The 26,579-nt window shown below is 55.4% G+C and overlaps 3 protein-coding genes across 7 annotated transcripts in view; 1 reads left to right on the plus strand and 2 right to left on the minus strand.

Annotated features, from left to right (window-relative positions):
• LOC101005918 (tetratricopeptide repeat protein 16) overlaps positions 1-8,086 on the minus strand; it is a 16,205-nt gene extending 8,119 nt beyond the window's left edge. For 2 of the 3 annotated variants that reach the window (XM_031662063.1, XM_031662062.1), the window contains exons 1-7: positions 7,995-8,086; positions 7,145-7,317; positions 6,737-6,827; positions 6,387-6,530; positions 3,955-4,055; positions 3,737-3,866; positions 531-745 (exon numbers count right to left, since the gene is read on the minus strand). In XM_031662063.1, the coding sequence (XP_031517923.1) occupies positions 531-745; positions 3,737-3,866; positions 3,955-4,055; positions 6,387-6,530; positions 6,737-6,827; positions 7,145-7,317; positions 7,995-8,012 (872 nt within the window). In that variant the 5' untranslated portion in view covers positions 8,013-8,086. The remainder of the gene's footprint in view (positions 1-530; positions 746-3,736; positions 3,867-3,954; positions 4,056-6,386; positions 6,531-6,736; positions 6,828-7,144; positions 7,318-7,994) is intronic. The other variant, XM_031662064.1, reaches the window with a different exon arrangement.
• LOC116273123 (probable peptidyl-tRNA hydrolase) lies at positions 7,202-10,377 on the plus strand. 3 transcript variants are annotated; one of them, XM_031662069.1, is made up of 5 exons: positions 7,202-8,623; positions 8,973-9,192; positions 9,474-9,573; positions 9,752-9,797; positions 9,894-10,377. In XM_031662069.1, exons 1-5 carry the CDS (start codon positions 8,486-8,488, stop codon positions 10,074-10,076), a joined length of 687 nt encoding a protein of 228 aa, XP_031517929.1. In that variant the 5' UTR covers positions 7,202-8,485; the 3' UTR covers positions 10,077-10,377. The 3 variants fall into 3 exon arrangements, with proteins under 3 accessions (XP_031517929.1, XP_031517930.1, XP_031517931.1); XM_031662070.1 differs by lacking the exon at positions 9,474-9,573 and having other exon boundaries at positions 8,470-8,623; XM_031662071.1 differs by lacking the exon at positions 9,752-9,797 and having other exon boundaries at positions 8,470-8,623; positions 9,894-10,233.
• Positions 8,156-17,589, minus strand: LOC116273121 (cilia- and flagella-associated protein 157). The gene is made up of 9 exons (XM_031662065.1): positions 17,316-17,589; positions 14,469-14,740; positions 13,414-13,567; positions 12,668-12,935; positions 12,226-12,356; positions 11,819-11,969; positions 11,291-11,457; positions 10,960-11,146; positions 8,156-10,342 (listed from the first exon to the last, which is right to left on the minus strand). Exons 1-9 carry the CDS (start codon positions 17,549-17,551, stop codon positions 10,271-10,273), a joined length of 1,638 nt encoding a protein of 545 aa, XP_031517925.1. The 5' UTR covers positions 17,552-17,589; the 3' UTR covers positions 8,156-10,270.
• Positions 17,590-26,579: the final 8,990 nt, after the last annotated feature.

The following is a 26,579-nucleotide window of genomic DNA, read 5'->3' on the forward strand; positions in this document are numbered from 1 at the left end:
TCTACATTAAAACATTTTGTACAAGAAACAGGTGTTTTACCACCGCTGTTTGGAGAGGTTAATTGGCACGAAATCACAGTGGCCTCTCATGTCACTGAATCACTTGTGGGACACTGAGCCCAGCCCCTTGGCATAGCGAGAGGTTGACTGGGTGGACAACGGCCCGGAGTCACTCCTGCCAGGGCAGCGGCGCTCCCTCCGAAATGCAGCAGGATGTGGTAAGTTCCTGGGGACCAGACTCAAGCCTAAGTCTCATCCACTGAGCTGGGCTCAGCGCCCAGTGTGAACTGCTTAGCAGGCTGGGGCTCTAGGATTCCTGGGGTAACTGGGACATTTGTTGCCATCCCTCTTCCAGCTGTAAGAGACCACCTATGTAATGCCTTAACCCAGTAGGAAGTAGGGAAAGACTGTTAGAGGCTAGCTGGGGAAACTGAGGCCTAGAGAGGGTCAGGGACTCTCCTTAAACCACACAGAAAGTCTGTGGCTGGGCAGGGCCTGGGACCCAAGGCCAGCACCTTCCCATGCAGTACCGGAAGAGGAAGAGACTGGGGTCCAGAGGGTTGTTCTCGATGGCACAGTTGATGCGCTGCAGTGCGTGCTGCAGCCTGCCCTGCACGGCCAGGATCCCCGCGTCTTGGCGCGCCTGCTGGGCCTGGGCCACCATCTTCTGGAGAAGCATCCTGGCCTGGGGATGCTTGGGATTCAACAGCAAGGCGCCGTGCAGATCCCGGTAGCAGAGGTGGGGCTGCAGGAGGCCAGGGGTGGCATCAGGGGCACAGGTCAACTGAGCCATGGGACCTAGAGGCCTTTCTTCAGCAGGGTGGCATCACACCATGCCTCCTCCATGCCCCCCACGTCCCACCCTTTTCTGCTTTTTTTTTTTTTTTTTTTTTGAGATGGAGTCTTACTCTGTCACCCAGGCTGGAGTGCAATTGGTGTGGTCTTGGGTCACTGCAACCTCTGCCTCCCAGGTTCAACAGATTTTCCCGCGTCAGCCTCGCAAGTAGCTGGGACTACAGGTGCATGCCACCACACCTGGCTAATTTTTTTTTTTTTTTCCAGTAGAGATGGGGTTTCACTATGTTGGCCAGGCTGGTCTCGAACTCCTGACCTTAGGTGATCCACCCACCTTGGCCTCCCAAAGTGCCAGGATTACAGGGTTGAGCCACCATACCCAGCCCCTTTCTACCTCTTGAAGGACACAAGGAGCATCATGGGGAAATTCCATCCCAGGCCCCATACCAGCTGGCCCTTTGCAGATGTGACCTGAGGTGAGCCAGGTCCACCCCAGTGGTTTCTGCAGATGCTGCCTCCTTGTCAGGCCTCTGTGAAGCCCACTCAAGGTGTGGGGAGCGTGTGACCTCCTGACTGTGACAGTTGTGTCCTCCCTCCCCTCCCCTGCACTCCCTCTTCCCCTCCCTGACCTTTGAGCCCAAGACCACTCTGCCCAAGCCCAGATTCTGGTCTGGGTACAGCGGAAACCTCCCCCAGCAAGTCCCTTCCACCGGGAGGAGGGGTGGGTGAGGAAGGCACAGCTCAGCCCAGCAACAGACAGTTCAACACCACCCTGTTCCCTGCGGGGTGACTGGCTGGCAGTCGAACGGGGTGTAGTGGACGGCAGGCATGGGTGGATGGAGGGAGGGAAATGGCAGGAGCTAGGGGCAGGGCTTTGGAGTAGGCAGCCTTGGGCTCCAGGCAGTGCCACTGGGAACAGGCTGTGTGACCTTGGGCAAGTCACCTGGGGGTGGCTCTTCCTCTGTGAAAAGAGGACAGTGTGTCTCTATCCCAAAGGGTTGCTGCAGCCTCACAGTTAAACAGGGGCAAAGTGCTGAGAACACGCCTACACATGGGAGGGGCTAAAATCGCAACAGTCACCAATAATTATCAATTACTAGTTCTCAGCTAGGCGCGGTGGCTCACACCTATAATCCCAGCACTTGGGAGGCTGAGGCAGCGGGGATCACCTGGCGAAACCCTGTCTTTCCTAAAAATGCAGACATTAGCTGGGCAGGCGCCTGTAATTCCAGTTACTCAGGAGGCTGAGGCATGAGAATCGCTTGAATCTGCCGGCAGAGGTTGTGGTGAGCTGTGATCTCACCACTGCACTCCAGCCTGGGTGACAGAGTGAGACTCTGTCTCAAAAAAACAAAACAAAAACAAAACAAATTACTAGTCTCATGCCACTGAATCGCTTGTGGGACACTGCAGCCCAGCCCCAAGGCACAGGGAGGAGTCGCCAGGGTGGACCACGCTCCCTGGAGTCGCTCCTGCCAGGGCGGCGGCGCTCCCTCCTGCAATGCAGGCTGGCATTTCAGCCGCCCCCAGGATGTCCCCACCTGGAGAATGAGATGAACCCACCCCACCCCGCCCACCTGCTCCTCCGCATCCTAGTTTCCCAGCTCCCCATCCACCCAGGCCAAGCCAGAACCCTTCTGGATCCTTCTGTTTCCTTCAAGCCCACCCCCCAAGCCAGACTCCAGCCCTGCCTTCTGAAGGGCTGTGGGACTTGCCCCTCCTTGCTGCCCTCATGACCACCTTTCCCTCAGCCTCACCCAACTCTGCAGTGGTGCCCAGCCTCCTTCTCAGGCTCCTGCCTCCAGGCCTCCCCTCCGACCCACACTCCTTGTGGATACCAGAATGATCTTCCTAAAGCTCCCTGCCCTGGGGACACCTGATGGAGGCTCCCACTGCCTCTGGGGAGACTTCTCATCCCTGCCCTCCTCTCCTTGGTGCCCAGCACCCCCTCCACCTCCTCCCTTGTGACCCTAAGTTTCTCTTGCTCCCAAGCTGTTTCCTGTACTGTCTGTCCCTGTGCCCAGCCCAGGTTGTGCGGGTGGTCAGGGGTAGGGGTGATTCATTGAGGCAAACAGGAAAAAAGAAAGGAAGCGGGAGGAAGAGGAGAAGGAAGGAGAGGAGGAAAGGAAGAAGGGGGGAAGGGAGGAAGGGGAAGGGAGGAAGGGAGGAGGGGGGAAGGGAGGAAGGTAGAAGGGAGGAAGGGGGAAGGAAGGAAGGGAGGAGGGAGGAGGGAGAAAGGGAGGAGGGAGGAAGGAAGGAGGGAGGAAGGGAGGAGGGAGAAAGGGAGGAAGGGGGAAGGGAGGAGGGAGGAGGGAGGAATGGAGGAGGGAGGAAGGGAGGAGGGAGGAAGGGGGAAGGGAGGAAGGGAGGAGGGGGGAAGGGAGGAGGGGGGAAGGGAGGAAGGCAGAAGGCAGGAAGGCGGAAGGAAGGAAGGGAGGAGGGAGAAAGGGAGGAGGGAGGAAGAAGGAAGGGAGGAGGGAGAAAAGGAGGAGGAAGGAAGGGAAGAGAGAGGAAGGGAGGAGGGAGGAAGGGAGGAGGGAGAAGGGCTAACTCATGTTAGGTGCCCTGGGTGTCCCCGTGTGTGGCTTCACAGGATTGTGGCTAAATCCTTCGTAGTGTACTCGTCTGCCCAGGGATACCTCCCCCAGGCTGCGAGCTCCATCGGGACAGGGATGATATGAATCTCTCATCTTTTGCTTCCCTTGGGGTGCAGCACAGGCCTGGCACAGAGCCAGGGCTGAGCAACAATGGAACAAGGACCTGAAGTGGTAGCTGAGTGGTCCAGGCCAGTGTGGGCCTCTTCCCAGGGAGGACAGCACCCACGGCACTGTGGGATGGGGCTTCTGGGCTAGCTGATAGCCTTGCCTCCTCCTGTAATCTTGGGGCACACTGATGACCGCCAGGTTGGGAGGCACGCCCCTGCCCGCCTTCTCCACCGTACCTTCTGGAGAAAGTTGTAGAGTCTGGCCCGGAGGATGTAGACGTCGGCGTTGGTGGTGTCCTGCTTCAGCTCCTCGGTGATGAGTGAGAGGCAGGCCGGATGCTGCTTGAGGGCCAGGAGACAGGCCATGCTGAGGGCAGAGGGAACAGAGTGCTCTGGTTCCCGGGTGGGGCGTCAGGAAGCCGCTGCTGGGAGAAGGGTCCAGCAAGGGCACTCACCATCGGTAACGGAAGCACGCTTTCTCAGGCTGGAGCTCGGCAGCATGTGAGAAGACATTCAGGGCGTCCAGGAAGGCACACTGCTCAAAAAGGCATTGCCCCTGGGGACACAGGGGACAGTCAATTCTGCTTGCCACCCCAGCCCCGCTGCACCCCCTGGTTGGCAGCCGAAAGCCCTGAGGCAGGAGGGAGAGATACAAGAGATAAGGATAGAGCCTTTTAGATCTGGGAGAGACTTGAAGAGGCAGAGACACAGAGACAGAGATGGAGAGAGATACAGATCTGGGGAAAGACAGCAAGAGTCGGTGAGAGATACACACTTGGCAAGAGACAGGAATACAGAGATTCAGGAACAAAGAGAAATGGAGAAAACTCAGATGGCTGGGCCAGACACGGTGGCTCACGCCTGTTATCCCATCCCAGCCCTCTGAGAGGCTGAGGCATGTGGATCACTTGAGGCCAGGAGTTTGAGGCCAGCCTGGCCAACATGGTGAAACCCTGTCTCTACTAAAAATACAAAAATCAGCTAGGCATGTTAGTGCGTGCCTGTAATCCCAGCTACTCAGGAGGCTGAGGCACGAGAATCGCTTGGACCCGGGAAGCAGAGGTTGCAGTGAGCCGAGATCATGCCACAGCCCTCCAGCCTGGGCGACAGAGCGAGACTCCATCTCAAAACAAACAAAAAAACAAACAAAAAGACAAAAAACAGAATCTCAGATGGCAGAAGAGACCAACAGAACTAACATGAACATGCTGTAGCCTGGCCCTGGGCCCTGGGTGCTGAGCCCTGTGCTAAGAACTTCAACTTGTTTTCTCACTGGCACTAGCATGCTTCTCTTATAGATAAAGGAACTGAGGCTCAGAGAGGTGGAGTGACTTGCATAAGGGCACACAGGAAGTGGCTGTGCAGGACACGGGCCCGCAACAGACAGATTCAGCACATGGTCTGAGGGCCCCAAATGTTTCTTTTTAAGAAGAGATTTTTTTTTTTTTTTTTTTTTTTTTTTTTAGACAGTGTCCTGTTCTGTCACCCAGGCTGGAGTACAGTGGTACGATCTCGGCTCATCCCAACCTCTGCCTTCTGGTTTCAAGAGATTCTCCTGTCTCAGCCTCCCAAGTAGCTGGGATTACAGGCGTGTGCTACGCCTAGCTAATTTTTGTATTTTTAGTAGAAACGGGGTTTCACCATGTTGGCCAGGCTGGTCTCAAACTCTTGATCTCATGATCCGCCCTACTTGGCCTCCCAAACCGGCCAAGAACTGAATATATTTTGACATAAACAAAAGACATCAAGCCCAGGCGCACTGGCTCACACCTGTAATCCCAGCACTTTGGGAAGCCGAGGTGGGCAGATCACTTGAGGTCAGGAGTTGGAGACCAGCCTGGCCAACATGGCGAAAACCCATCTCTATTAAAAGTACAAAAATTAGCCAGGCATGGTGATGCACATCTGTAATCCTAGCTACTCGGGAGGCTGAGGCACGAGAATCATTTGAATAAGGGAGGTGGAGGTTGTGAGCTGAGATTGCACCACTGCGCTCTAGCCTCAGAAACAGAGCAAGACTCCGTCTCAAAAAAAAAAAAAAAAAAAAAAAAAAAGACAACAAGATTATCAAAATGGAAAAAAGGAACACTTTGTTGGTGTTTTATAGTTTAATATTGCTTTTCCTTTGAAATACACTTGGGGGTCACTGTGAGCTTTTTAGTGCTTAGAGCCTCTGGACTCTAGATCTGTGCCATCCCATCCAAGACAATAGCCACTGCTTTGTGTGGCTATACACATTTAAATTAATTAAAATAAAAAAAAGAGGCTGGGCATAGTGGCTCACATTTGTAATCCTAGCACTTTGGGAGGCCGAGGCGGGCAGATTGCCTGAGCCCAGGAGTTCGAGACCAGCCTGGGCAACAAAGTGAAACCCCGTCTCTACTAAAATACAAAAAATTAGACAGGCATGGTGGCATGTGCCTGTAGTCCCAGCTACTCAGGAGGCTGAGGCAGGAGAATTGCGTGAACCCGGGAGGCAGAGGTTGCAGTGAGCCGAGATCGTGCCACTGCACTCCAGCCTGAGTGACAGAGCGAGACTCCGTCTCAAAAACAACAATAATAATAAAATAAAAATAAGATATAAAATTCAGTTCTTTAGTCACACTTGCCACATGTCAAGGGCTCAACAGTTCCACGTGGCTGGTGGGTAGCATATTGGACATTGTCATTATGGCAGAAACCCGAATGGACAGTGCTGCCAAACTTGACTCAACCCTGGCATTAAACCAGCCTTGGAGGTGAGAGGGGCAGCAGGTGGGGACCCAGACACAGGGACAAGGAGGAATCCAAGGAGACGGAGCTGGGCCCAGGAGCCAGGAGAGCCCCTGGAGGGAAAGCCAGTGGTGTGAGGTGTGTGCCCTGCATCGGCCCTGGCAGCCCCAGGCACCTGTAGGTAGAGCACAAAGGTGAGGCGCTTCAGGTGCTTGTAGTTGTCCTGCTGTAAGGAGTAGGCCCTTCGCAGGTTCTGGGCAGCCGAGGAGAAGTCACAGAGCTGGAGGTAGGCCTCGGCCCGCAAGGCGTAGAAGTCCACCTAAGGGTGAGGGGACCCAGGCTGCTGGATCCTCCCCACCATCCGCCCCCTGGAGGGTAGGGGAAAGTCTCCGCCCCCGCCGAGGGTTGACACCCAATTCCCATCAGGGACTTGGTGGCCCTGAGAGGAGGGATCTGGCAGGTGCAACAGGGAGGGAGGAAGCATGTTCCAGCAACTGTCTGTGCCCACCCAGGTCTGCCTCTCACCAGCTGTGGGTCCAGGTGGAGCGCGCGGGAGAAGAACAGCACAGCTGTCTCCCAGTCTGCCTGCTCCAAGCACTGCTGGCCTCTGGAGTAGCTGTGGAGAAAGTGGGGACAGGCAGAGGGGTGGCCCTGACTGTGGACCAGCCGAGAGCATAGGGCTGGGGTGGGGATTGTGGGAGGCAAGGGAGCTGGGTAGAGAGGCAGGAGGAGTAGACAGAAGTCCAGGGAGGGCAGGCTGGTGTTCCTGGAGTCCAGCCAGGCCATCAGCCTCATTTCCACTGAGGTGGAAGAGCCCCATTAGACAGTTGAGTTCACTGAGGCCCGAACAGAGTAAGTGGCTCAAAGCTGCACAGTATGGGAATGGCTGTGTCAGGCAGGAACCTGGGACCCCAAAGCAAGGTAGTCACTCACTACTCCCTGACTTTGAGGGGCACTGTTAACCCCGTGACCTTTGGCTTTACATCACAGATGCTTTGGAACACCTGGCTGGTTCCAAAGATGTGCTGCAGGATCCCTTTGGGGGCTGGAATCACCCATGGCTTTGGGATGTCCTGTGAGGGGCCCTGGTCAACCTTCAGGGCATCCTAGAACCGAAGGACAGCAAGCTGCAGCAGGCCCCCGAGATGACCCCCACCCACTGACATACTCGCCAGCATTCTGCAGGGAGGGAGGAGAGGCAGAAATGAGGCCTGGAAGGAGGCACTCCCACTCGGGGGTCCGGTGGCACTCCCAGTCCCATTCCCCTTAGGGCCGTGCCAACCTGTCCCTCTCCAGTCCTGCCCTTCTCCCTCTCCTGTGGTCAAGGTCAGGGATCAGGGTCCTCACACAACACCATCTGCTCTCCCCCCTAGGCCTTCCCAGCTCCCACTTCCGGCTACTGACACCCCAAGCTCTGATGTCTCCAGCTCAGGCCCGGTCCCAAGTCTCAGGCCTTGGGGGTCCTACAGCCCCTTGGGTACCCTTCAGGACCCTGACTCCAGCAGGCCACACTGAACACCTCACCTGACTTCTGCCCCAGGCTCTCCCATCTTGGTGAGGTCACCTTCCTCACCAGCTACCCAAGCCAGAAACCTCTGTCCAAGCAGCCGCCGAGCCTTACAAGGATCTCTCACATCCCTGGTTCTTGGCATGGTGGCCAGGGCCTTCCCTGAGTCGGACTGCTGCCCCTGCCCCTCCCGGCCTTCACCCTTTCCTGCGAACCCAGCCTCGGTCTCTCTGCCTGGCCCTCTGCCTTTGCGTTAGTCTTCTCCCCAGCCCGCACCTCGTCCGAATCTGTCATAAGGCCCCTTCCAGGAGGACCCCGAGGCCTCTGCCAACTACCTCGCGGCCCCGGCCCTGACGTTGCTAGGCACCATCACCAGGACGCCCACAGGCCCCGCCCCTCTGGCCACGCCCCCGGGAACCAAGCTTTTTGAGCCGGAGGGAGGTAGAAAACTTTTATTAGCTGGGGAGGTTGAGGCCTACATCGGGGAAAGGACTTGCCAGATTTTCGCCGCGAGGCAGGGCCATAGCCGGGAGCATAACAAGGCTTCCGCCTCCCAACCGAAGGTCAAGCAAGAGCTCCAAGCGTCCCACACAAACCCCGCAGGGACACTGTGACGCCGCGCCACTGAAGGCGCCTGGGCTCCCGGACTCGGCCACCACCTCGCCGCTTCCGCCCCTCAGAAGCATGGCGGCCATGCAGCCCGGCTCGGATTGGACGTTGGCGGTCGACGCCAAACAAATGGCAACGCGATTGGCTGCTGCGGGGTGATGACGTCAGGGGGTGGTGTCCGGGCCGGGAATGGGGGCAGCATGAGGCCGCGCGGCTTTTTGGGCGCCGGACAGTGGCTGAGTCGAGCCATGAGCCGATGCGTTTTGGAGCCTCGGCCCCCGGGGAAGCGGTGGATGGTGAGTGGCGTGGGGCGGCGACGTAGGGGCTCCTGGTCCCTAGCTTCAGTTCGGCCATTATGTCCCGGGAGCCGAGTGCCCCCAAATTGCTGCTCTGTTTTCTTAACTGGTGGGTCCGGTGCTCGACGGGCTCCAAACTTCCAGAAGCTCCGTTCCTGCACTAGGGCGCCCTGCCTGCCCAGCCTTCTGGAGTTCTCGGGGGTCGGGTTTCTGGGCCCTTTCTTCGCGCCCCTTCCCCACTGCAGCGTTGCTCTGCGTTTCCGCTCCTCTGCTTTAGAGCCCACGGGACGCTGTGAGGTCGGGGGTGGCGAGAGTTGTTGGGCCTCAGTTTCCCTGGTGCCGCCCGCAGGTGGCTGGCCTGGGGAATCCCGGACTGCCCGGCACGCGACACAGCGTAGGCATGGCGGTGCTGGGGCAGCTGGCGCGGCGGCTGGGTGTGGCGGAGAGTTGGACGCGCGACCGGCACTGTGCCGCCGACCTCGCCCTGGCCCCGCTGGGGGATGCCCAGCTGGTCCTGCTCCGGCCACGGCGGCTTATGAATGCCAACGGGCGCAGCGTGGCCCGGGCTGGTGAGTTGAGAGCGCCAGGGACGGGCGGGCCGGCCGAGGGGGTGGGGGGTGAGGGTGGGAGTGCAGGGGCCAGAGCGGGACTGGCTGTGACAGATCCGCGGGTTCACCTCCAAGTACCTGTTGAGCTCCAGTTGCTGCATGGCCTTGGGTACTTGTGGGGGCCTCCGTTTCTTTATAAGTGAAGTGGGATTGATTAGTTGTGGCCCCTCATCATGGGAGTCTGGACAGTGACCCTCTGGGCAGATGGGCCGTAACCAGGGCTGCCGTTTCCCTGTGCTAAGCGGAGCTGTTTGGGCTGACTGCCGAGGAAGTGTACCTGGTGCATGATGAGCTGGACAAGCCCCTGGGGAGACTGGCTCTGAAGCTGGGGGGCAGTGCCAGGTGAGGTCCTGAGATGGTCAGGGTTGGGATAGGGCTTCAGGCCTCCCAGTTGGGGTGGAGTAGGGCTGCTGACCCAGTCTCCACAGGAAATGGGCTGCTCTGACCCAGCCGGGGCAGGGAGGGGTGGAAGGACACTGCCCCAGGGAGGCACTAACTGCCCCTCCCATATCCCTTGAAGGGGCCACAATGGAGTCCGTTCCTGCATTAGCTGCCTCAACTCCAATGTGAGTCTACCCTTTTGTTGTGCAACTGGGTCGGGTGGGCCAGGGGTCCCCCAGCACCTCGCCAAAGCTTCCTGGGCCTCTCTGGCTCTCCCACAGGCAATGCCAAGGCTGCGGGTGGGCATCGGGCGCCCGACACACCCTGAGGCGGTACAGGCCCATGTGCTGGGCTGCTTCTCCCCTGCTGAGCAGGAGCTGCTGCCTCTGTTGCTGGATCGAGCCACCGACCTGATCTTGGACCACATTCGTGAGCGAAGCCAGGGGCCCTCACTGGGGCCGTGACACCAGTGGCCATGGCTGCCCGCCTGACTGTAGGGCCCACCAACCCAGCCAGGGCCACAGAGCTGCCATGCCAGCCTTGGTATCTACTTTTTATACAACTGTCCTCTAGACTGTTCCAGGCTGCCTGCGGATTAAAGTGGGGGTGACTGTGACTGGACCAGTCCATTTCTGAAGTAGGTTCTTCTCTCTGTGTCCTATTTGGAACGTAGGGGAACTTCAGGAAGACTAAACGTTTTGAGCCTTTTTAGAGAAGCAGGGGCACGTATCTGTAAGATTAAAGATGCTGGCTTGGAGGCCTGGCGCAGTGGCTCACGCCTGTAATCCCAGCACTTTAGGAGGCCGAAGCTGGGGGATTGCTTGACCTCAGGAGTTCGGGACCAGCCTGGCCAACATGGTGAAACCCCATCTCTACTAAAAATACAAAAAATAGCCGGGCGTGGTGGCGCACGCCTGTCATCCCAGCTACTTGGGAGGCTGAGGCAGGAGAATCACTTGAACCCCCGGGAGGCGGAGGTTGCCGTGAGCTGAGACTGCCATGAGCTGAGATTGCGGCACTGCACTCCAGCCTGGGTGACAGCGTGAGACTCCGTCTCAAAAAGAAAAAAAAAAAAAAAAAAAGATGCTAGCTTGGAAGCTGAGGCCTCTTCAGGGGGATCCCACTCTGCTGGTGGGGGGGAACAACAGGGTCCAGCCAACCCCCCTCCCAGGGCATGTGTGAGCATGCCTTGGCCCACTGAGGCTTGGCCACCCCTTTCTTCAGCCCATTTTACAGATGGGAAGGCTCAGAGAGGTCTGGTTACATCCCCAGGACCACACAGCTGTGGCCTGGCAGAGCCTCAGTTTGCTCCCAGGACTGGCTAACTGGGGCCCCTAGTACCCTCACCTCAGGGCTGCTATGTGCCCGGAAGGTCCCCACACGGGTGATATATGACAGCAGCCTGAGGTCCTGGGGGTTGGGTGGGATGTGGGCCTGGCGAGGTACCAGGCCTAGATCCCCCGGCTGGTAGTGGGTGATGTCAGAGAGCTGCGGCAGCAGAGACCCAGTCCTGGGCAGCTGGATGCTGGGCCGACTGTGGGGAGGGGACCGAGGGTCACAGAGCCTTCCACGAGCCAGGTTTCTGGCCCAGGGTGAGCCGAGCACTGTCCCCATGGCTGCATGCCTTTGCCCTGCTCTCTATGACCGCCTCTGAGGCCACACAGGGCCACTTGTTCACCTCTCCTTGGGTGGGCCATGGGACTGAGACTCCGGGTGGGGACAGCCAGCCTTCTGGGGTCTCGGGACCACAGTGGAGCTGAGCATGACCAGCAGTTGCTGCAGCATCTCCTTGTGCCATAGCTGGAATGTCACGTCGAAGTCGCTGTCCTCTTCATCGGGGTGCATCTGTTGGTGAGGGTGGGGTGGCAGCAGGCCCACAGTGGCCCCAATACCCACCCTCCTCCAGGAACCTCCAACCTCATTGCCCCGTTTCCACGAAGTTCTCCCTGTCTCTGGTGGGATACCCATTCTCCAGTCGGGAAGACTGAGGCCTGAGACCTTTCAGAGCCTCAGAGAAGGAATCCAGCTCCTTTAAGACCTTGGAGGGATCTTTGAAGGCCAGAATCAGCGAAGGACAGACTTTCCAGGAGGCTCTCAGGGAAAAGAGGGGCCTCTGATCCTGAGGCAGCCTCTTCTCTGCAAGCAGCTTACATCTTGGGCTCACTCCCCCACCCCCTTGCGCCCTCCCTCCCTCCCTTCTGCTCACCTGCAGAATGTTCTGGAGGAAGGAGGTGGCCTGGACCAGGGCCGCCTCCAGGCTGGCCCGAACCTTCTGCTCATTAGCCAGTTCCTGCTGTAGCCGCTGCAGATCCCCCTGCTGCTGCCCCAGCTGCAAGCTCATCTGGTCTCTCTGGCTCCTGGACCCCAACTGGGATGAGTCAACAGCCTTCCCCCTTCCCCAGGACTGGCGCCACCTGGGGCCAGGGGCCCTGCCATTTCTCTCCAAGCCCAGAGGGGCCCCCATCCAGCCCCAAGTCCTCAGCCTGTCTGGCAGGCTCCTCTAGAGAGGGGAAGTCACTGGCCTGGGTCGTGAGATCAGAAAGAGCTGGGTCGGAGCTTGGCCCCAGCCTTCACCCGCCACCCACCACCCACCCCTCCGCGGGCCATACGCACTTCAGTGCCTGGTTGTCCCCCTGCAGCTGCAGGGATCTCTGCTCCAACTGGCTCAGCAGGAGGCGCAGCTGCTCGGCCTCCTTGGTGTCCTGCTGCTGCTCCTGGCATTTCTTGGTCAGCATGAGGATAATCTGCGGGTGCGGACAGGTGGCCATGCCCTCAGCCAGCCCTGTCCCCCAGTTGCGGACACAGCCAGGCCTCCCCTGCTCCCCCGTGCAGAGCGACCAGTGAGCTCTCCAGGACTGGGCTCTGCTTCCATAAGTTATGGGGGTTTTAAGTAAATACAATCCAGAGCTAGGCCCAGCGCCCTGCAGCCCCCACAGGAGGCCCAGTCCTCTCTCTGCTGCCTCCCTCCCTCCTGACTTGACTTTCCCTGCAGGGTCCCCAGGGCGGCCTCCTGCCTTGTATGCCAAATGCCCTGTACTGAGGCCTGCAGGCGCACCTTCTGGTGGCCTCTTTTGTGCCTGGCCATGACCTTCTGGGTGTTCTCCAGCAGCTCCAGCTGTTTGCACAGATTGCCCTGGCTTCCCTTGAGCTGCTCATTCTCCTGCAGCAGCTTCATGCCTTGCTGGGAGACCCTGGCCATCTGCAGGGTAATGCCGTTGTTCTCTTTGATGGCCCGCTTCGTTGTCTCCCACATCCGGTTCGTGGTCACCTTGTGGAACTCACTGGCCACGAGGTTCACGCGTTGGATGATTTCTTTCCTCAGTCTGGCCAGAAAGGTGGGAGAGAAGGGGTCAGACAGAGCGGGCACAAGCCCTGGCCACACCCTTTCCTCTGTGAGGTTCCCAGAACACCTAGGGCTGTTAAACACCAGCATACTCTCTCCCAGGGAGGGTTGGGGCTATAGGCAGGAGGCTTTCCCTGTAGATCCTCTGGACCTTTGTAATTGGTATCATTTCAGTGTACTCTCCCCTATTAAGGAAACATGATTTAATCCCAGTACGTGGCAAAAGGAAGCCCTGGGAGTCTCCAATGCCAGCGTGAGGACTGCAGTTGGGAGCTTATTCCCTTTCTCCCACCCCTTCATAATCACCAGCTGGGATTCCAAGGAGTAGCAGGTTGTGGGGGCAGGGGTCAGTTACCCCATCTAACGCCCCAGTTAGAAGCTGGGGCCTGAAGACTAGGATGTTCGTGGTCCCAGGGATGAAGGCTCCAAAGGCCCCAAAGGGTGCCCCGCTTGCCCACCTGTCCTTGTCCAGCACCGACTTCTTCTCCAGGTTGTACGCATAGTCCCTGAACTCATTCTCCTGCTTCCGCACCTGCTCCTCCAGCAACGTAAACTTGCTCGTGACCTCCTCTTTCTGCAGCCGGAACTCCTCCAGGGCTGCCAGCTTCCCCCCTGGCCGTCACAGGGCACAAGGCCCAATAAGGGGCTGCCTCAGAGGACAGGGCCTGGCGAGGACCTTAAAGATGGCCCTTAGGTCCCTGTCCCTTCCTGTGTGCCCTGTGAGGTCTCAGTGGGGCAGGTCTACCATCCCCCACCTACACTGCCTGGCCCTGTCACCTTTACTGCCTTCATCTGGGTTGCCCTCCCTCCACCCCTCCGTGAATCTTATGAAGCTTTGTTCAGGTTCCACCTCCTTCAGGAAGCCTTCCTTGATACTCTCATGAAAGTGACTGACAACAACAACTGTATTTTTTTTTTTTTTTTTTTTTGAGACAGAATCTTAATCTGTCACTCAGGCTACAGTGCAGTGGCACAATCACAGCTCACTGCAGCTTCAACCTCCCAGGCTCAAGAGATCCTCCCACCTCAGCCTCCCAAGCAGCTGGGACTACATACGTGCACCACCACACCTGGCTAATTTTTGTATTTTTTTTTTTGGTAGAGATGGAGTCTTGCTATGTTGCCTAGGCTTGTCTCCAGCTCCTGCGCTCAAGCAGTCCTCCCGCCTTGGCCTCCTAAAGCACAGGGTTTACAGGCGTAGGCCACCACGCCCAACCGGCAGCTGGACTGTATATATTCTCTGGGCTAGGTTCTAATGCCGTCTGACATTTGAGCCTCACAACCCTTGCCAACTGGGGGACCTTGGTCACGACACTTCACCTTTTGAGGTGCTTCCTTGTCTACAAACTGGTTGGGGGATGTTTCCAGCTTCGCAGGATTGCTGGGACAATTAAGGAAGACAGTGCGTGCCAAGCAGCACGTGGCTATTATCCCTGTTTCCCCAGGTGAGAAACAGGGTCAGTGATAGAGCTAGGATGTGTGCTGCAGGCTTGCCAGCCAGTTCCCTCCTCACCAAGGATGATGTTCTCCGTGGTGAGCTGGTCCTTGGTCTCCTGGAACTCGTGGCGCACCTGGGCTAGCTGTGCCTCGAAGGCATCCTTCTCCATCTCCTTGGCTAGCTGCAAGTTCTGGAGCTGCTCATTGAGGTCTGTGATCTCGTCCACCTGCTGGTTGAGCGTGCGCTTGAGGAAGGCCACAATCTCCTTCTTGTTATTGGCCAGCTGCTCGAACTCCTGGCGGAACAGCTTCTCCTGCACAGCCAGCTCATCCCACTTCCGCTGGTACCTGGGGCGGGAGCGGGGGTGGGGCCGTGGTCCAGGGGTCTGGCTGGGCAAGCCAGGCCTCCGGTGCAGCTGGGCCCACTCTCCTGGACCCCCTGTCCTGCAAAGGGGCTTTTGAGATTCCTTGTGATCAGAATCCAGCCTCATCTCCCACTATGCCCCCTGATCCGACAGTCATGACTGCAGCCAATGCCTGTGCTTAGCATGTTATTTTCATTACATCACTAGAATGCAAACTCCATGAGGGCAGAGCCTTGTTATGTTCACAAGTATGTCCCCAACACCTGTGCCTGGCACATAGCAGGCGTGCAGTGTGTTTGTTAAATCGTTACAACAACCTATAAGAATGTAGATACTATGATGATTTTATACCTGTTTGACAGATGAGGAAACTGAGGCTCAGAAGGATAAAGGAACTCTGAGTTTGTAAGTGGCAAAGCCAGGACTTGAACCTGAGTCAGTCTGACCCCCAGAATCAAGGCTCTTAGCCACAATGCCTGCTGCCGTCAGCCAGCTCTTCATCCCTCCATAACTCTTCCATACCTTCCAATCCCAAGTCTTTGTACCTGGCATCTCCCTTACCTTTTTCCATCCAGTAACCCTGGTGTTTTCTTCTCAGTGGACCCTTCTTGGCCCTGAGCCATATTTGTGGCCCTCTCTTTGGTGCTCTCCTGTAAGTTGGCCCTTGTCCCACTGGGTGGTCAAAACCTAAGAACATGTCCCTCTCCTCCACCTCTGTATTCTCAGGGCCTGGCAGACAACTTGGCAAATAGTAAGCACCCAATAACTCTGTTAAATACATTTGCCTTGGCCGGGCGCGGTGGCTCAAGCCTGTAATCCCAGCACTTTGGGAGGCCGAGACGGGCGGATCACGAGGTCAGGAGATCGAGACCATCCTGGCTAACATGGTGAAACCCCGTCTCTATTAAGAAATACAAAAAACTAGCCGGGCGAGGTGGTGGCGCCTGTAGTCCCAGCTACTCGGGAGGCTGAGGCTGGAGAATGGCGTGAACCCGGGAGGCGGAGCTTGCAGTGAGCTGAGATCCGGCCACTGCACTCCAGCCCAGGCGACAGAGCGAGACTCCATCTCAAAAAAAAAAAAAAAAAAAAATACATTTGCCTTGAATACATTCTACCTGATAGCTCAAGGGAAGTTTGTGAATTTCAAGGGAAGTATGTTAATTTTAATCAGTATTACATAACCAGTTTACTGGTTTTCAATAGAATAACCGAAGTTACTTGGAAAGTTTTTTTGTTTTTGTTTTTGTTTTTTTACATTTTATTTATTTATTTATTTTTTGAGACGGAGTCTTGATCTGTCACCCAAGTTGGAGTGCAGTGGCACAATCTCGGCTTACTGCAACCTCCGCCTCCCGGGTTCAAGTGATTCTCCTGCCTCAGCCTCCTGAGTAGCTGGTATTACAGGCGCATGGCACCATGCCTGGCTAATTTTTGTATTTTTAGTAGAGATGGGGCTTCACCATGTCGGTCAGGTTGGTCTCGAACTCCTGACCTGGTGATCTGCCCACCTTGGCCTCCCAAAGTGGTGGGATTACAGGCGTGAGCCACTGTGCCTGGCCTGGAAAGTTGTTTTGCATCACAATTTAGTTGACCAACATCTTTCAAATAGTGACTGCACACAGAGCATTTCAGGGGTGTGGGCTGAGGAAGAAATCTTGCATAGGGGAGTCAGGAGGCCAGGGCTCCCATCCTGGTGCCTCCTCTTCCTGGGGGTGACTTCCCTTCTCTGAGCCTCAGTCTTCCCCATCTGTGCAATGGGGATGACATCTGACCTCTCTAGTAAGACTGCTGTGAGGACTCAGTGGGCACCAGTATGTGGCCTGCCTGGCACCACGAGGGAGTCAGCATTAGCTGTGGTTACCCACAGCATCAGTCACGTGGGGAAGAGCTGCTGCCTACTGGTTTGTCTTTTAAGGTCACCCTGAGACTGGGGCTGGTACCTCACAACTGGGAGGAAACTGGTTGTAACATAAGAAAAGGATGGGCAGGTGAACATGGCTCTGAATGAAGAGTTAGAGGATCTCCCCCCACCACCATGTCACACACAAAACTGGCTCTAGAATAGAATGTCACATCCATGGAGGGGGAATCAACCTTCCCCACTTACATTTGGGGAAACTGAGGCCCAGCATGGAGAAACAACTGGGGTCATGTGCTGGGTGAGTCAGTGGGGCACAGGCGCCACTGCCAGGAAGTGGAAGTGGGACCGGGGGTCCACCCACCCGCCAGAGGGCTGTTTCTACCCTTTCATAAAGCCTGTGATCCCACGGGGCAGGAGTGAGGCAGGGGGAAGTAGGGATTGCCTGGGGCGGGGCCACGAGTTAGCATCCTGGGCCCAGGGTTCTAGGAGCTGGGAAGGTGGGGAAATCCATTTACCCTTAAAATCTTGAAACCTCCCAAAGGTACATATGAGGAAATGAGGAAACGGGATGGGGTCTGGACATCCCAGGGGAGGTCAGAACACAGGCCTAGGGCCCCTTGGCCAAACCCACACGGGGGCCACCTGAGCATGGGCGTCTGACCCAGGGCACCAGACTCCTGCCTGCCAGCCCACGTACCGGGCCAGCCGGTCCTCCAGGTCTCGGATCTGGATGTGGTAGAACTCCTTCGTCTCCTTGGCCAGAGGCGGCTCCACGGCCACCACCGGCTCCTTCTTGCTGCCTTTCTTCTTCTTGACTTCAAGCTCCTTGCCTGCCTTGCTCACACTCTTTTTGGGAGCCATGGCTGATGGCAACCAGGGCTCCAAGCCCCAGGAAGAGGCCAGGTGGTTGCTAAGGAAGCTGGTCCCGTACATAGCAACAGGCCGAGGGAGTGAGGCTGGGCTTAAAGGGACCTTGCCCTGTTCCTGCTGGGCGCCAGTACCAGGTCCCACTCCAAGGCAGATGCATCACTGAGGGCCCAGGAGTCCTAGGCCACGGCAGGCAGGATGCCTGGCTCCCAGGGCAACTTTTTGGGCTTCTGGGGACACCTCTCTTTCCCCCACGTGGAAATAAGCGCCATGGGGAATGTTCATGTGGGTCAGGGCCCTGGAAATCGCCATCCTGTCCTTTGTGCTGATCAGACACTAACCCCGGGCACACAAAGCCTGTTCTGCAGCTTTGGCCTGGGGTGACAGTGTCCTGGCGTGGGTGCGGTAGGGGGTCTAGCTGATGGGGCCCTGGCCGGCAGCTGGGTGCCTCTATGAGCTCCATCCCCAGCCCCGATCTCAGCCAGCCATGCCTGTGTGCCTGCCTGTGTTCCTCACCAGCCCAGGCACTCACTCCCTGGGACAGTGGGCAGGTCTTTTCCATCCCTGTCATCCCAGGGCTTGGCACTTAGCAAGAGATGGCTGTAGCACCACCCTGAAAAACTCTGACAGTAGCCAAGGGGAATGGCAGTGGCATTTCAGCAAATATGGTTTCTTGGAGCCACTAGATCTCACAAGTTGTAGGACCCTTGGGGCGGGGCGGGGGGATGAGGAGAACTTAGGGGCACGGTGAGGGGTCAGAAGCACAGGGAGGTGGGGGCGTTTTTACTATTGGTGATGAGAAAGGTCAGAGAAGTGATTGGTTGGTCAAAACTGGGCTCACATTTGGGCTCTGTCTGACCTCCAGTGAGTCCTTGGGCCAATGGCCTGAACCTTGCTCTGTGAAAGAGTTCACAATACCTCATCTGTAAAGTTGTAACAGTTCCCTGCGCAGGGATACGGTCCAGGGATGCTGGGGGCACTTAGTGAGTGCTGGCCCATGAAGCTCCCGTCCACTTTGTGTGATAGGCAGGCAGCTCCTGGAATTTCCAGCACCCCTGGACCCCACCTGTGGTGGTCTGCCCTTCCCAGGGTGCCTGTTCCCTGCAGGCAGGGCAGCCCTGGGAGGGTAAAAATGTGACTGGCAGAGGGAAGAGACCCCCACGCTTCTGCACAGGCCTCAGGCTGAGTGCACTCACCACAGTGAGGGAGCTCTGGCTGCCCAGGCCTTGAGGGGAGAGGAGGGGAGGCCTGGCCCAGTGCCCTTCCAGCCCAACGCGATGCCCCTGCTCCTGCTGTACATTGCCCCCCCTCCCACCTGAACAGCTGCTCCTGCAGAGCCTAGGTGGGCAAAAATTCCCACGGTGCTCCCAGCTGACTGGGGACCTCCCTGTGCCTCCCCCATTTCTATTGTCTTTTCCCCAGGCCCATCGCAGGGGTTAGCTCTGAATTCCCAGCCTGCTGGGGACCCACGGCCCCTCAGGCAGCCTGGAACCCACAGAGGGTGTCAGCTTGGACACCTGCCCTCCTCGCCTTCGTCAGCACCAGGATGGCTTTGTCAGCACCACGTGGCAAGAGGGATGAGCTGAACTTCTCGGCCAGCCTTCCTGGTGGAGGCAGGGAGGGGACGCTGCAGGTTGGAGGGAGAGCACTTCCTGGAGCTTGCTTGGAGACTCTCCCCAAAGCTCCCTACTTTGGACCCTAGGCCGCTACTTGCCAACAGGGGCACTGTCTCATTATCGTTTCTGCAGCTGCCTTCCGTAGTCTCCTGGGGACTGAGACGGATGGGCCCAGAGCTGCTGGAGCTGTGAGACACAAAGTCAGCAGCCCCGCAGGAGCTGGATCTTCTGAGGGGAGGCAGGCAGTGCACAAAGCCATGCAGACTGCAGCACCGGCCAAGGACAGTGGACAGTGACCTGGGGCACTGTCACCTCTGGGAGGCTTTGGAGGGAAGAAACCTAGGCCCTAGGGAGGCAGGGAGGCCAGGCATCATTAAACATGCCCTTGGCCAGGTGCACTGGTTCATGCCTATAATCCCAGCACTTTCAGAGGCCAAGGTGGGAGGATCACTTAAGGCCAGGAGTTCAAGACCAGCCTGAGCAATATAGCAAGACCCCCATCTCTAAAAAAATAAAACAGGCATGGTGGCATACGCCTGTAGTCCCAGTTACTCAGGAGGCTGAGGTGGGAGGATTGTTTGAGCCCGGGAGTTCGAGGCTGCAGTGAGTTATGATCGTGCCACAGGGTCTCTGTTCATACCACCATCTGGTCTGAGTTAGGTACAGGGCAATAAAGGAGGTAGTTAATTTACAACAAGGTCAGTGATGGGGAGGGGAGTTCCGGTCTCTGGTCTTTCCTCGTCATTTACAGAACGGGAACAATGGGGAAGAGGGTTAAGCTCTAGTCTAAGAGGCAGATCTGCAGAACAGGCTCTGTGACCCACGTCACAGTCACATCTCTCTCAAGGCTTAAAGCGGTTTTGGGGTTCCAACAGCTTTTACATTTTTTTTTCTTTTCTTTTTTTTTTTTTTTTTGAGACAGAGTCTCGTTCTGTTGCCCAAGCTGGAGTGCAGTGGTGCGGTCTCGGCTCGTAACCTCTGCCTCCTGGGTTCAAGCGATTCTCCTGCCTCAGCCTCCCAAGTAGCTGGGGACTACACACATGCACCACCATACCTGGCTAATTTTTAAAATTTTTTTGGTGGAGATGGAGTTTCATCATGTTGCCCAGGGTGGTCTCAAACTCCTGACCTCAAGTGATCTGCCCGCCTTGGCCTCCCAGAGTGCTGGGATTACAGGCATGATCCACTGCACCCGGCCAGCTTTTAAATTTTACTTACTCTCACATGTTGGACACCCAGCTGGTATCAGATCATTGGTGTGAAAGTAACAAATACTTGGTGTTAGAAAAACACCATTTCGGCCGGGCGCGGTGGCTCAAGCCTGTAATCCCAGCACTTTGGGAGGCCGAGACGGGCGGATCACAAGGTCAGGAGATCGAGACCATCCTGGCTAACACGGTGAAACCCCGCCTCTCTACTGCTAAACGCATTAAAAACTAGCCGGGCGAGGTGGCCAGCTTCTGTAGTCCCAGCTACCGAGGCTGAGCCAGGAGAATGAAGGAACTCGGGAGGCGGAGCTTGCAGTGAGCTGAGATCCCGCCACCGCGCACTCCAGCCTGGTGACAGAGGGAGACTGCCTCAAAAAAAAATAAAAAAAAAAAAAAAAAAATAAAAATAAAAAAATAAAGAAAAACACCATTTCCGCCGGGCTGTGGCTCAAAGCCTGTAATCCTGGCACTTGGGGAGGCCGTAGACGGCTGATCACGAGGTCGTGGAGATCGAGACCATCCTGGCTAACACGTGAAACCCCGTCACTAAAAAAAAATACAAAAATAAACTAGCTGGCTAGGTGGCGGGCGCCAGTCCTGAAGCACTCGAGGCCAAGAGGCAGGAGAATGGCGCGGAACCTGGGAGGCGGAGCTTGCAGTGAGCTGAGATCCGCCACTGCACTCCAGCCTGGGCCAGAGCCAGACTCCATCTCAAAAAAAAAAAAAAAAAAAAAAAAAAAAAAGAAAGAAAAACACCATTTCTCCCCCTGACCCCCAGCTCTGTGTCGTGGAAGTTTTACCTGGGGTGTTATAGTCTAGGCAGATGTGGTCAAAAAGACGGGCTCTTCTCCCAGCCCCTAGTCTGGCTCTTCATTTCGCTGTGGGAGGGGAAGGCTGCTGGCCTTTTTTTACGCAGCACCCCACCCCTCCCTGCCCATCCCTGTGTTGCAGAATCTCTATCGCAAGCAGGTGCAGCAGAGAGAACTTTCTCACAAGGCCCACCTGCAGCATGGACGCTCTTCTCCAGGTGCCGCAGGTTGAGAGCGCTTTGGGCCCTGCTGGCCCAACTCCAGCTAGCTCATAGGATGGAGGCTTTTTCACACCAGGCGGGGCGAGACCAGCTGAGAATATCAGTGGCTGCCACCCCCTGGTACCCACTTATAGAGCAGGGTGTGACTTAGGAAAAGTAGGTCCCTCCCCCAGTTTGGGTGCCGTGGCGCGTGGGTTTTTGCTCTGGGGGAAGAGGCAGGGGAAGAGAACAAAGAGCTCTGTCACTCTGCCGAGGGGACTTGACTTCCGGTCACAGCTTCGAAAAATCCATGTCTAAAGGCTGACAGAATTACAACCGATCAGTTTAAATATCGTAACTGACTCTTTCTCTTTCTCTTTCCCTCTCTCTTTCTCTCTCTTTCCCTCTCTCTCTCTTTCTCTCTCTTTCCCTCTCTCTTTCTTTCTCTTTCTCTCTCTCTCTCCTCTCTCTCTTTCCCTCCCTCCCTCCCTTCTTTCTTTCTCTTTCTCTCTTTCCTCCCCTCCCCTCCCCTCTTCCCCCCTCCCCTCCCCTCCCCTCCCCTCCCCTCCTCTCTTCTCTTCTTTCTCTTCTCTTTTCTTTCTTCTCTGAGTCTTGCTCTGTCGCCCAGGCTGGAGTGCAGTGGCATGATCTCAGCCACAGCACCTAGGCTGAATGGGCTTTTATTTATTATTCTAGAATTGGGCAATAGAATGAGTGTCCCGATGAGCTGAACAGAGGAGGTTGGTGTGATAGCGGAGGCCGACAAAAGCAGAAATAGAACAAAAAGTGGATTGGTTGTTTCAAAGTGACTTTCAGCTGGACGCAGCAGCTTACGCCTGTCATCCCAGCACTTTGGGAGGCTGAGGCGGATGGATCACCTGAGGTCAGGAGTTCGAGACCAGTCTGGCCGACGTGCCAAAACCGTGTCTCTACTAAAAATACAAAAAAAATTAGCCAGGCGTGGTGGCACATGCCTGTAGTCCCAGCTACTTGGGAGGTTAAGGCAGGAGAATCGTTTGAATCCAGGAGGCAGAGGTTGCAGTGAGCTGAGATCGTGCCATTGCACTCCAGCCTGGGTGACAGAGCAAGACACTGTCTCAAGAAAGAAAAAAAAAAGACAAATAATGACAAATGTTGGTAAAGCATGTCACAATGTCACAGGCTCATCTCAAAAGCCCAGCACCTGGCACCTGATAAGTTCGCAACAAATGGTTGTGGTGACAATAATCATGATGATGATTTGTCAATTTAGATGACACAAACACGCCAGTTTTTATTGTTTATTTGTTTTTTGAGACAGGGTCTCACTCTGTCTCCCAGGGTGGAGTGCAGTGGCACAACCACGGTTCACTGCAGCCTTGATCTCCTGGGCTCAAGTGATTCCCCACTCCCACCTCCATCCCCGGTAGCTGGGATTACAGGTGCATGCACCACCTCCGGCTTTTTTTGTTTTTTTTGAGACAGCATCTCGCTCTGTTGCCCAGCCTGGAGTGCAGTGGCGCAATCTTGGCTCACTGCAAGCTGCACCTCCTGGGTTCATGCCATTCTTCTGCCTCAGCCTCCCAAGTAGCTGGGACTACAGGTGCCCACAACTACGCACAGCTAATTTTTTGTATTTTTAGTAGAGACAGGGTTTCACCATGTTAGGCAGGATGGTCTTGATCTCCTGACCTCATGATTCTCCCACCTTGGCCTCCCAAAGTGCTGAGATTACAGGCATGAGCCACTGCGCCCGGCCTACCTCTGGCTATTTTTTAAACAATTTTTTTTAAGAGATGGGGGTCTCCTTGTGTTGCCCAGTCTGGTCTCCAACTCCTGGGCTCCAGTGATCCTCCTGCCTCGGCCTCTCAAAGTGTCATGAGATTACAGGCATAAGCCACTATGCCCAGCCAAACATGCCAATTTTTTTTTTTTTTTTTTTTTCCTGGAGATGGAGTTTCACTCTTGTTGCCCAGGCTGAGTGCAATGGTGCGATCTTGGCTCACTGCAACCTCCGCCTACCAGGTTTAAGCAATTCTCCTGCCTCAGCCTCCCGAGTAGCTGGGATTCTAGGCACGTGCCACCACGCCTGGCTAATTTTGTATTTTTAGTAGAGACGGTATTTCTCCATGTTGGTCAGGCTGGTCTTGAACTCCTGGCCTCAGGTGGTCTGACCACCTCGGCCTCCCAAAGTGCTGGGATTACAGGCGTGAGCCACCGCGCCCGGCCCAAACACGCCAATTTTTAAAGATTTCAAGTAGACTGGGCACTTCAGCAGGAAAATGACTGAAACGTTCAGGTTCATCAGCTCTGAGAGGAAGAGCACTTTCTTCAGCCGGTCAAGTACTCCCGATGCTTGGACTGGAGCCTGTCTGGCAAACAGCTGAGTCTTGATTCAGTGCCTTCATTCATTGATTCATTGATTCATTCATTCATTCCCTTTCTTTATTCAACGAATAGATCCCTGCTCCTATGCCCTTATTAAAGTGAGTGGCCCTGTGTGTGTTGGGGAAGATGTCAATCAGATGTGAACACAAGTAGGAGAATTACACCTGTGATTTGGTACTGTGATACGTTAACTTGAAAAAAGTCACGATTTATAAATTTGGGAAAGGAGAGGAGACTCCTTTAGAGGAGGTTACAGCCTGCAAGGTGGTCATCCCACAGGCTAGGAAGCGTGCCTCCAGCCAAGACCAGAGACAGATAGGAGGAGGGGTTGGGGTAGGAGCTTGATGCTGAATGGGTTGGCTAAACATACATATTCAGCAGATTGCAGGAGGGGCTATGAATATTCATGAAGGTAGTTCGACACATGCATATCGAACAAACATGCATGTACCATTTGACTCATGTTTACTTTGGGGTGGAGACTTGACATTTAAATATATTACAGTTAGGCCCTATTCGTCAAAAGGACTTTTCAGAAAATGAGGGCATGCAAGTGCACAATCGCTGTAAACTGGCCAGAGCCAGTCCATGGTCTTATCTGGAGAAAGTTGCTGAGATCAGCCTCTCGTCCAGTGAAAGCTGTAGTTATGGCTGGTGGAACAGGTGGTCAGTCCCTCAGCCTCTGGGAGCTGGGCGAATTGTAATTGTTTTTTTTTGTTTGTTTGTTTTGAGACGGAGTCTTGCTCTGTGGCCCGAGCTGGAGTGCAGTGGCCAGATCTCAGCTCACTGCAAGCTCCGCCTCCTGGGTTCACGCCATTCTCCTGCCTCAGCCTCCCGAGTAGCTGGGACTACAGGCGCCCGCCACCTCGCCCGGCTAGTTTTTTGTATTTTTTTAGTAGAGACGGGGTTTCACCATGTTAGCTAGGATGGTCTTGATCTTGTGACCTCGTGATCCGCCCGTCTCGGCCTCCCAAAGTGCTGGGATTACAGGCTTGAGCCACCGCGCCCGGCCCGCTCAGCTGATTTTTTAAAATTTTTAGTAGAGACGTGGTTTCACCATCTTGGCCAGGCTGGTTTGAACTCCTGACCTCGTGATCCCTCTGCCTCAGACTCCCAAAGTGCTGGGATTACAAGTGCGAGCCACCGCACCCAGCCAAGACCAAGTTTTTAACTCACAATGTACCCACAGCTGGGCGCGGTGGCTCACGCCTGTAATCCCAGCACTTTGGGAGGCCGAGGCGGGCGGATCATGAGGTCAGGAGATCGACACCAACCTGGCTAACACGGTGAAGCCCTGTCTCTACTAAAAATACAAAAAATTAGCCGGGCGTGGTGGTGCATGCCTGTAGTCCCAGCTACTCGGAGGCTGAGGCAGGAGAATGGCATGAACCCAGGAGGCGGAGCTTGCAGTGAGCCAAGATGGTGCCACTGCACTCCAGCCTGGGCGACAAAGCAAGACCCCACCTCAAAAAAAAAAAAAAAAACACACAATGTACCCACAGTGGAATGGAAAAGTGAAGACGACAGAAGGCATGGTGATATGTCAAAATATGGAAGAATTAAATTGATTATCCAGATTAAACACCAGCAGAAACTTTTCTTTTTTTCTTTTCTTTTCTTTTCTTTTTCTTTTTTTTGAGATGGAGTCTCGCTCTGTCACCCAGGTTGGAGTGCAGTGGCGCGATCTTGGCTCACTGCAAGCTCTGTCTCCCAGGTTCACACCATTCTCCTGCCTCAGCCTCCCGAATGGCTGGGATTACAGGCGCCCGCCACTATGCCCAGCTAATTGTTTCTATTTGTAGTAGAGACAGGGTTTCACTGTGTTGGCCAGGATAGTCTCGATCTCCTGACCTCATGATCTGCTCTCCTTGGCCTCCCAAAGTGCTGGTATTACAGGCGTGAGCCACTGCGCCTGGCCAAAACTTTTAAAATTCTCTGTTACTGCCTCTTGAAGTCAATTAGAGACCACAAAGGAATGAATGAATGAAGCTTTATCACTGAAACTTTGCACTTACAATATCTTGTATTTCTATAGCACTTTAAAATTTTTCATGGAACTCTTAATCCCGTCAATAAATTTCAATTGAATAAACTAATGAAATTACGTTATTATTATTATTTTTATTTATTTTTTTGAGACGAAGTCTCCCTCTGTTGCCCAGGCTGGAGTGCAGTGGCATGATTACAGGCGTGAGCCACTGCACCGGGCCTATTATTATTATGATGATTATTAAGACAGTTTCAATCTGTGGCCTAGGCTGGAGTGCAGTGGCAGGATCTTGGCTAACTGCAACCTCCACCTCCTGGGTTCAAGCAATTCTCCTGCCTCAGCCTTCCAAGTAGCTGGGATTACAGGCGCACACCCCTATGCCTAGCTATTTTTTTTTTTTTTTTTTTTGAGACAGAGTCTCGCTGTGTCGCCCAGGCTGGGGTGCAGTGGCGCGATCTTGGCTCACTGCAACCTCGGTCTCCTGGGTTCAAGTGATTCTCCTGCCTCAGCCTCCGAGTAGCTGGGACTACAGGCGCCCGCCACCACGCCCGGCTAGTTTTTTGTATTTTTAGTAGTGATTTGGCTTCACCATGTTAGCTGTGGGATGGTCTCGACCTCCTGACCCTGATCCACTCCGCCGGCCTCCCTAAAGTGCTGATTACAGGCCTGAGCCACCGGGCCACCAAGCTACCTGTGGGTATTTTTTGTATTATTTTGTATTTTGTATTGCAGAGACAGGCTGCTTCGTTGGCTGGCTGGTCTCAAACTCCTGGACCTGCGATTCACCCACCTCAGCCTCCCAAAGGACTGGATTAGGGCGGAGCCACCGCGCCCCTACCTAAAGACATCGACATCTGGTTTAGAAGCAACCCAGGACCCATAAGGAATTGATTTGACCATGTTT

The sequence above is a fragment of the Papio anubis genome, unplaced genomic scaffold, assembly GCF_008728515.1.
Source record: "Papio anubis isolate 15944 unplaced genomic scaffold, Panubis1.0 scaffold375, whole genome shotgun sequence".
Classification (NCBI taxonomy): Eukaryota; Metazoa; Chordata; class Mammalia; order Primates; family Cercopithecidae; genus Papio; species Papio anubis.

Coding starts and splice junctions, on each gene's coding strand:
- LOC116273121 (XM_031662065.1), bottom strand. CDS start 17,551: ATGTACGGGACCAGCTTCCTTAGCAACCACCTGGCCTCTTCCTGGGGC. Junction 12,936..13,413: donor TCGGTGCTGGACAAGGACAG/GTGGGCAAGCGG, acceptor CTTTCTGGCCAG/ACTGAGGAAAGAAATCATCC. Junction 11,970..12,225: donor GGGGACAACCAGGCACTGAA/GTGCGTATGGCC, acceptor GTTGGGGTCCAG/GAGCCAGAGAGACCAGATGA.
- LOC116273123 (XM_031662069.1), top strand. CDS start 8,486: ATGACGTCAGGGGGTGGTGTCCGGGCCGGGAATGGGGGCAGCATGAGG. Junction 8,624..8,972: donor CCCCGGGGAAGCGGTGGATG/GTGAGTGGCGTG, acceptor TGCCGCCCGCAG/GTGGCTGGCCTGGGGAATCC. Junction 9,574..9,751: donor AAGCTGGGGGGCAGTGCCAG/GTGAGGTCCTGA, acceptor TATCCCTTGAAG/GGGCCACAATGGAGTCCGTT.